General features: G+C 40.0%; 1 protein-coding gene across 2 annotated transcripts in view; it reads right to left on the bottom strand.

The window, feature by feature from the left end:
- Positions 1-632: 632 nt before the first annotated feature.
- The window catches only part of LOC121327839 (von Willebrand factor A domain-containing protein 8-like), a 103,433-nt gene continuing 93,969 nt past the window's right edge, over positions 633-10,096 (bottom strand). Inside the window, exons 40-44 of one of the 2 annotated variants that reach the window (XM_041272088.1) lie at positions 9,625-9,750; positions 7,824-7,982; positions 4,154-4,252; positions 3,299-3,537; positions 633-2,310 (exon numbers count right to left, since the gene is read on the bottom strand). In XM_041272088.1, coding sequence (XP_041128022.1) covers positions 2,202-2,310; positions 3,299-3,537; positions 4,154-4,252; positions 7,824-7,982; positions 9,625-9,750 — 732 coding nt within the window. In that variant the 3' untranslated portion in view covers positions 633-2,201. The remainder of the gene's footprint in view (positions 2,311-3,298; positions 3,538-4,153; positions 4,253-7,823; positions 7,983-9,624; positions 9,751-10,096) is intronic. The other variant, XM_041272087.1, reaches the window with a different exon arrangement.

Below are 10,096 nucleotides of genomic sequence, written 5' to 3'. Positions count from 1 at the left end.
TTTCTGGAAGAGACTAGTACACCAGTAGCTACTGCAGTAGGATTTGCTTTCTGACGGGGTCGCTAGACAGCCCCAGTGTACGAAAAAAGTATTTGATCTGGTGGCTGTGGTGCAATTTCCAAGTTATTTAAAACAAAGTGTTTGCATATCATGCATGTTTTATTTGTGTTTGCTATACGATTCTAGCCAAAACATCTCTACTTGACACACAAATGATTTTAATGAGCAATGCATTCCACATGTGTAGCGGCATCCAAACCTCTCTGTTTGAGAAATGCACCCGTGGTGCATGGGGGAACAACACTTTCCCTTTTTTCTTGTTAACGTTGTGTCCCTTGAACAATTGAAGCATTTCATCAATATAACCTGAATCAACTTTACATGAATGTCATTTTGTGTTTTGTGTTTCATGCAATTTCGTCTGTTTTAGTATTGCAGGAAAATCATCTGTTCAATGAGTGGGTCTTGAGAATGTGCAGATCTGTATACCTAACAAATGATGCATGCTTTGTGAAAGACTAATAATAAAAACTTCATCAGCTGACTCTACTGTCACCAAGATGCTGAGCAGCCGTTCAAGCGACCAGGAAATGTGCAGCTCAGCCTGTTCCTACAAGTTAGCCTCATGTGTGGAAAGACAAAGGCAAACAATGAGATCATACCAGCTTTATTATTTGATCAGTTCAGCACATAGTATTTCCTCAGAAAAAGGCACCCTGTTATGCCCACTTCTGTTTCACTCATGATAAAATGCTTAGCGACCCCTCTATATTATATTTTTATTAATCAAGACAGAACTTTTCATATGCAATACATACAAGAAACTGAATCTACTTAAGTAAATACATTTTTTTTCCATTTAAACTTTTTTTGGGCACTACAGGGTTAAAACCAGCTGAGCAGCAGAAAAGCTACAACTTTAAATCAAAAGGTTTAAAAATGTCTTTGTTCCACTGCAAATGACACCACACAAGGACACTGCTGGTTCTCCAACAGAAAACACATTTCATACATTTCATTATCATGAGATCACACTCTTCTTCTACAATCACGACCTGTGTGTGCTTAACACCCCTAAATCAAAGAGGCTGGACATTGACCCAGCTGCTCTACACTGGAACTGAACTGAGATTTACTGAGGTATTTTCACGAGAAAGAATGCATTTCAGGGGCTGGTTTCACTAAGGTAATGTCAGCCCTACCGCTGTTCAAAGGAATGGGAAGTTCAATGATTTTTTAATTACCTCTGTGTTTGTTTACCAAACACATTAACAAACTGTTCACTGTACTATTCAGGTACTGTACTGAAATACATTCCAACCACAAACCAATAACAATGCATGCATGTGCTTCTTGTTTGTTAACTGATGCAATGGAAACTGTCCTATTATCTGTCCGGAACCACCACCAATTTGAAAAGGAAGAGCACTGTTATGTTATTTATATAGATGGGCCATGGAAAACATCCAGAGAGCTGTGGTCTTTAGCAAGCATGTGCAATCTGGTAGGGCATGTTGGGATCACTGCCCCAGGATTCCTATCTACTCTACCCCCCTCCCCCACTTCCTTCTATACAGGGTCAAAGGGTACAGCAGGAGGAAGTTCATGAAAAGAGAATCCTATTGAGAATCAAGATTCTTGGATGACGTTAAAAAAAACACCAAAAAAAACACAAACAGGGATTAGTTTCAAGCAGACAATGCATTTGCGTGCGGTTCTCAGTTTTGAAACACAGACGACATTGATCATCTACTTTAGATCTAGCTGAACATCCAAGCACCGACAGTGATTTACTACTCGCTGTCTGAATGTCTGCATTCTTCATTCATGCATTCCATTAGTTTACTCTAAACTAAGCTAATACGTATTTGCATTATTTATTTCCTTTTTTTTTAACTCATATTTCTCTTATTTACATGTTTCTAGGTTTATTTAAAAGGGTATCTTGCAAGCAGGAAACAAAACGAAAATACATATTTGATAACAGCATGGAAACTAACACCAGCATCCCTAGTTAATTTTCAGAAGTCCCTTATTTGAAATGAGTATGGAAGTATTAATTTCTGGTACAATCACATGGATAAAAGCTCCCTCACAGTACTCAGGCACTTGTCTGTCAGGATGTCTTTTCACTCCTGCCCTTGGTTTGCTGGCTTGCTCTTCGTGCATGGCGGATGGGGCCCTTTGGAAAGCAGCAACTCTTAGGCACTTGACAGCATGGTGGATGTGAAGATCTGCTGCAGGATTTGTGGGATCTGTTTGGTATCCATCGCGACAAAAGATCGCCCCGCCGGTAGTGTCCTCTGAAGCCTGGGGGTGGAAAAAACCATTAACATTGCAAATGATGTAGCCAGCGGTTGACTGAAAAAAAACAACCTTTAAGCCCCTTTTAAGAAGGGAAGTTTTTGCTTTTGAATAGCCGGTACAATGCATGTCATTCATGGTGCCGTGATTGTGTGACGATGGCCCTTGGGAAAACAGCAGGGCCTGAAAGCAGTGTGTCACCGAGACCCTTTCAGGCACACAATGGCTTTGTTTCGATCAGACTGAATTAATTATTGTCAATGGCTCCACTACGTGAAAGAACCACAGTGTCCATGACAAAGCAGGAGTGGAGAGAACATCAGACTGCTCAACATACAACCTGTGAAACAACACGCATCATTTAATTTCTTTAATCATTTTAGGTAATAGTGAAAATGAAAGAATAATGAATCTGGATAAGAATTTCTGATTATACACATCCATGCATATTTAGCAGTGTCAATATGCACTTGTGCTTTAGTGATAGGGTTATATTCCCGATCTTTCCTGTATCCAGAACAGGAGTCAATATGCAAGTATACAATAAAACAATTAAAATACAAATTCCACAGATAAATCTTCACATTCCACAGATACATATTCAAATTGCACAGATAAATCTACAAATTCCACAGATAAATATTCAAATTGCACAGATAAATATTCAAATTCCGCAGATAAATCTAATCTTTTGTAAGCCTAAAGGTAACTTTATTACCTTTACATTCATAGTTTTAAACAGATTATCATCTCAGCAGATAATGCAGACAGCTGAAGTGAAATACACTCCACAGTGACCACTATACTCCCTATGTGGGTGCTTCATCATATTTACCATCCAGTCCGAGGCTTCTGTGAATGGCTTGAAAATATACCCAGTGCTTTATTTGTGCAATGCAACATTGTGAACATGTCCCATTGTGCTTGAGCTTGTGTAAAATTTCTACAGTGAGTAGAAAGTAATGCACAACTCCAACAAAGATGAATTGCTTACCTGACGGCCTGATCTCCCAGGGAGCCGATGAATACAGCGAAGGCGTTCACTTGTGGGTTGCAGGTGAGCGCCTGTGCGAAGCGGTCAGGGCTGATGCCGTACCTCTCCAGGTTGGCATCACTCAGTACTATAACAAAGTATTCATCCGCCTCCTCTCTGGCAATCTCCTTCACTGCATGCTCGGTGCCTTCCAGGGTATAGTCCCCACTCATGCAGAACTGAGAGTGGGCATGCATCGTCTAAAGACAAACGCAAACAGACAATCAAACCATCCATCCATCTGGTATTCAGACATATTCAGTGCTCATTATAAACCAGGATATTGTTAAGACCAGTTTACAGTGTGTGTTGTTTTGGTGAATCCATCCCCAAGAGCTGTGGAAATGATAACTTGTCAGATAGACCTGTCAGCTATCAGTTATCTCGTCTTGTTAACAAGACGTAACATCTTCAGTATCCCAAATGAGAATATGAACATTTTCCAACCTATTTGCAGTTTTTCCATGCTTTCCATGGACATGTTTTTTAATGCACTAAGTTGTACCATACCCCTCTGGGCTGTACAGTGCTTATCTATGATTTACCATGCTTGCACCATGCTCTATTACACTTTGCTATGCTTATGCTATGGGAAACTTTTAGAAGGGTGATTCCAAAATAAAAGTATTGTAAAGAAGAGCTGTATTAACCCACACAAATTGTGGATGGAACATTGTTTGTTTGGTGGAGTGTTTGTTGCGGTTGATTAAAAAATCACTTGCTTACATTCCCTGTGCTGTGTGTCAGTCCACCCTCCGCCCCAGGCTCTGAACCCCACAGCTGACTAATCCAGTGCTATTGAGCTACAGGATATACCTTGAGAACCTTTAATCTCTCTTTGTTGTTCTTCGGAATCTTGTCACATCTGACCAGCTCAATGTCGAAGCCATCGCCTGAGTGCCCCACAATATCGTACTGAAAAAAAAAAAAAAAAAAAAAAAAGAGCCGAGAGCTGTCACAGAATGATCACGCATTTCTCTTTCACTCAGATGCAACGATTCCAGTTCCAGTGTTGCGGTACCTGCACCTGACAGAACGTTGCTCTACAGCAAGATTGACTGAGATGCTGAATCACATACCCTTTCCAAGGGAGCTGCAACAACAGGCTATATTCAAAGGTACAACAGCAGTTTTTAAAAATCTCGTTTAACTGATTAAATAAAGCTTTGTTCCAATAAGTAAAAAACTCTTCTAGACTGTTGTCAAAGAAACTGACAACTGACAACAGTTTAACGAATATCAAACTTTATTTAAGACTCAAGAACTAAGAACTAAGATTTTGTGATATGGCCCGACATACTATCATGAGACTTTGTTCACAAGCTTTGTTAAAAGCTTTTAAACTTTACTAGAGTCTACGTTTGATCTGTCAAACAGGTCCATCATACTCAAATCTAAGTAGGAAAGGAATGGAAGAATGATAAAAATGTATGTGCACTTTCGACACTCTACTAGTAACAAGTTAACTTGAGCTTGTCGGCATCAGAGAGCAGATTAAGAGAGCAGGCTGAGAGCATAGTCAAAAATCTTAAAGGAGAAAAACAAACGAAAACATAAAAAATAAACACTGACAAGAGAGATAAGAAAAAAAAAAATTGGTAAGGCCAAAAATGTGTTTCAGGAATTAGCCAAGGTTATCCACGTACTAACTGGAGAGGACCTGTGACAGACCTTTTACTCTTATGTGTCATAAGCTCAGTTTTTTGTAGAGCACCAAAACTAGGAAAGCACAACTTCAGAAACACGTACAACTCCTTGTACTAAATTCCTGTATCGTTCTGTAATTCCTGTATCGTTCTGTAACTCCTGCATCGTTCTGTAATTCCTGTATCATTCTGTAACTCCTGTATCGTTCTGTAATTCCCGTATCGTTCTGTAACTCCCGTATCGTTCTGTAACTCCCGTATCGTTCTGTAACTCCCGTATCGTTCTGTAACTCCCGTATCGTTCTGTAACTCCTGTATTGTTCTGTAATTCCAGGGTTTCTTTTACCTGCAGGTACTTTGGAGTAAACGGTTTTGTGAATTTAAACCAGTGTTTAAAACAACACAATTCCTCCCATGACTTATGAAAAGACTTTTGTTGTTCAGAAATCATTTGAAGAGTTTCATGCACAACAGTGGGCTTGGCTGCCTGAAGCAGTGCTTGTGCTCTGGCAGTTGGTCACCACAGACTCAGCATGGCGAGCTGCACAGTAGCAGCACATCCACAAGTGGAGCAATGGCATGGGGTCAGGGAGGTCTGCAAACAGAGAATGTGCATTGCCACGACACAAAGAGGTGGAGGAAGACCAAAGACACTGTTTAAGACAACGCAGACCAATCAGGAAAGTGGCTGGGGATCACAGAGTCACGTACGGTATGTCAGAAATCTGGCGCTAGTAAACTCAAACACTTCATGCTGCTACATTTTAATTCATTTCATGCTTCTATTACCCTAGCATGATGTCTTCATAGTGATAGTATGTGTTGAAAAACAGCATGACTCACATCTGGGTATGGCTTAGTGCCACAGGTGGAGCACTGTGCTTTGAATTCTTTCAGGATCTAAAGATAATGAATGAACCCAGACAATGTCTGATAAGAGCACTGCCAGCTACTGTCTATTGCAGCCAGCTTCCAGACTGTGAGACCTGCATTATCACTAACAGGCAGACATTTACAGCAACTGGATACATAGCTGTACTATTAATACTGATTCAGCTACATAACAAACACCTTGTCAGTCATTACAAACCTGCAATTCCTGTGAACTCAAAGAAGTCATTGGCTGAGCTAGGCTCCAACCCTTGCTCACTGTGCCCTTTACTGTAACCACCATGCCAAGCTGCTGATTACAGAAGCATTATGGAAATCTGTACTCTGTCTGGATTGGTGTGAGCTGCTAGTTGAAGGCTGTTGTTTTTTTAATGTATTTTTTTAAGTTTGGCCGTCATGTATGTAGCAGAGAGACACAGTTAACTGTATGTTTCTAAGTGTTTGATGGCTACCTCTAATCAGGTTGAGAGTGTATTTCTCTCACACTCTTTGCTTAGTTGTCATACAAAGAGTGCAAGAAAATGATACATACACTGGCTCAGCATTTACCATCTCTATACAGCAGGAGCCTAACATTCACATGAGCGCAATAGGGCAGCCATGTTAAGGCATACGTCGGTGTTGAAGGTTTGACAGTAGCATCAGTAATTTTAAATTTGCTGATGAAGCCAACATGTCTTAGCATTTGCATTATACTCCAGAAATCAGAAAGTTACATGCCAATAATATGATAGCGTAATAGGTAAAGCTTAGGGTATTGTTAAATGTTGCTCCAGAAATTTTTATAACAGTTGCTATCTGAAATGGTTTATGATATGATTTAATAAACATATAAGGGGATTTTGTAAGTTCTGTTAAACTAAAGCCAACTGGCTTCCTAATGCTCTCCCCCATTCAATTCTTCCACCATGCTGTCAGACACACAGCTGTCTGAAAGGAGGATCATTGCTTGGATGAAAAGCCTTTGCAAGGCTCAAAGGAGTTGAAGCTCATGTTCTGCTCCATGTAGATGGATGAATCTGACTCAGTCTCTTAGTCACCACCAGCAGTACTCATGACAACACTTCAAACCACACTGCCACCCCTCCCATAGCTTGCTTAGAGAACGTGACCACGGGCTTTAGTTCCTCTAAACTGTTTGGGTGGAATCTTTAGTAGCAAAGTGTTGTTGCCTTATTTAGTTACCACAAGAAGGAAGGACTGATGTAATAAAAGTGAAAACATATCGTATAACACTGTAGCTGATATTGTCAAATAACCTAACCATTCTGCAGAATGTCTTCAGTAATACTTGGCAACAGGTGCTACTGTTGCATTTTCAATTCCCTTAAAGAAGCATTTACAATTATTCATCTGAACGATTGTCGGTTCCTCGTTTTCTTTGTGGTTGAAAAGAAAATCAATAGAATAAATAAAAGAGAAAAAAGGGGTCTGCAACCCGAAGTAGACAAGGTGCAAGTTCACAACGCTGATGCCAGAAATCAATATAGAGAAAGAGAGAACCGTACACTCAATTGCTCTCCAAAATATCTTTAATTCATAAAATAAACTTGTCACCAGTGTTTCGACACAGAAGTGCCTTCGTCATATTATTGTCTAACACGAGATAAAACCTTTCAGAAACTAAGTCAAGTAGACAAGTGTTTCAGCTAGTGCTTTTATTGCTGAATTATTCTAATGTATGCTAACTCAACCATTCTGTAAAGTTATATGCTTAGAATTGTCATGGATTTGAAGGAAAAAAACGTTTAGTGCCAAGAATTATGAAAATGTTTCCTTTGTGGCATTTCTCCTCAGACAGCTCTATTATTTACTAGTGCTAACAACTAGCTCCTGGCTAAATCTTAGGACTGAATGAGACTTATTTTCCGTTGCTATAGAGGGGGAGGGGGGGGCTGTGGCTGGTGTAAGGCATGATTATCCAGACAGTACAGCACAGGGACAGTCACCTTGAACTTGTGCTCATAGCTCTCCAGAGCCTCCATCACCATGCAGACTGCTTCCATGGAGCGCTCCAGTCTGCTGTCCAGCCCGTTAAAGCGATACATGCTGCCCGAGACATCTGCCAACAACCGCAAGCGCTTCGGCTTCTGCTGCGGGGTTCCCAGCTGAAACAGCAAAAAACACTTGTGAGTGGCCACACATTTTAAAAAGTTAATTACATAATCCATCAAAACCAGTCTGCAAAAAAATTATGTTGGAATAGATCAAATGCAAGCTGCGTGAGGGTTTTTGTTGAAATTTATGGAATTTCCTAGGAAAGAACTTCAGCCCAAATTCTACTTTTGTTCATCAGATTTGGCGGCCTCAAACTATAAAATCATGTCTGAAAGAACAATAACAACGTAACAACCTTTCCTGTGCCAAAGCCTTTCTTCTGAATATATGGGGGCTTCAGAATACATACAAGGCAAACATTCTAGGCCCTCCCTTCTACTGTCTGCACTATTAATCAAAGCCCAGCTAATGGAAAAAGCAGGGCACTAAGAGAATGGGTTGAGCTGCTGTAATTCAGCTAATAATATAGTAAGCTCTAAAACATCTGGCTCCCTTTTCTGATAGAACGGGTGAGCTTGTACAACGCTACACCATGCAGGCATGGGGTGGAAAGGGTTAACCAACGTTATAAACGCTACACCATGCAGGCTCACTTTTACTTCTAGCATTTCAAGATATACTGCAAAAATGTTGCATGCTAACCTATAGTGTCTCCCTAAAGACTCCTGCATGGAGCCTGTATGTTACAGTAATACATTATCTACAGAGAACTGGCCCACATGCTGCATTGGTCTTCATGGTGATTTTTTTTTTATGCCTTAAAGTTAATCTTCATCTTATTGCCTACTGTACAGTTAGTAGTTGAAAATGAATCTCATTACCATCTGTTTAGTTTATGGACAGAATATATTTTGACTGCAGATCTGTATTTCTGAATTCATTAATGACAAAAACTCAGCATGTGTTAGTTTAATGGAAGCCGCAACCTCTGGCTTGTAAAAGGTTACTGTTTCTCTCTGATATACATCATTAGGAATGACAGTTCATTTACATGCAATTTCCCATTTAAATCTGATCTGCTCTACGCCCGCTGCCAATAACGCAATGCTGCTCAGAGTTTACCAATGAGCATATTGTCTGCTTTCTGTCAAAACCTACCAGTCAGTTGTTTTTGGCACAGGAGATACAGGATCTCAAGCTGTATACTTAACATTGTGAATAGAAGCTGTCAAAGTACTGAACTACCTACTCTAAAAGGAGAATTAAAAGCACCCAATAAAATAAAATATGAATAAAAAAAACACTTGACCAATGTGTCTGTGTTCTGGCACACCTTCACGATGAATGCCAAGCCTAACAACAAATATATATATATATATATATATATATATATATATATATATATATATATATATATATATATATATATATATTGCTGAAAACTGAAATTCTATCAGCTCATTATCAAGCCAAATAAATCATTAGGCAAAGACACACTCAGAGCTCTTTAACTCTCTCAGTAGATATACATATAAACCACTCAGGCCTTACAAATCTATTTCTTGGCACACAGGAATTGCATATATCAAATCTGAGTTATTTTACATGCAGTTATGGGTCATGCCATGTTTAAGTAGATGTAATTCTAGCTTATAAATGTAAATGAATCTTCACTCTTATTATAAACAGAACCAGCATGTTGCCTAACCCTACCATTGTTGGGGTGCATCAAGCTCGTGCTTGTGAGCTCACCTCAGGCTCCAATTCTCCTCTGCGTTTGTAGATGGCTTTTTCTCCTGTCAGTCCATCAATGATTTTGGCGTCGTCCAGTTCCCCAAGGGCCTGGTTCTTCAGCCACTGTCTCTCTTTGCCTTTAGCCTGGAATCACAAACATAAACAATGCATGTCTTCCTCTCTCCACTGCTGCCTTCGTGTAACAGCAGGCTGCTACACACCTTAGGGGAAATGTTGGGGAATTACATTGGCTGTCCCTTTCACTGCTCTTCAACGACATTTATGATCATACAAGTTGGCTGCAGCCCAACCACAGTTGAAAGAAGATTGGGTATGTATGTTGGAATTCCTATGTCAGCACCTGACAGGCAATGTACCAGTGAAGAGAGGCTGTCACGCATTATGTAAAAGACAGTGATCAAACGTTGACGGTTTTAAAAACAATCCATTGCTCCAGTCCGGGCAACAACAACACATAGAGCTACTTTTT

Source organism: Polyodon spathula, chromosome 15, assembly GCF_017654505.1.
Source record: "Polyodon spathula isolate WHYD16114869_AA chromosome 15, ASM1765450v1, whole genome shotgun sequence".
NCBI lineage: Eukaryota > Metazoa > Chordata > Actinopteri > Acipenseriformes > Polyodontidae > Polyodon > Polyodon spathula.
Note: the sequence above shows the minus strand (reverse complement) of the source record. Positions and strands in the feature narration are given on the sequence as shown.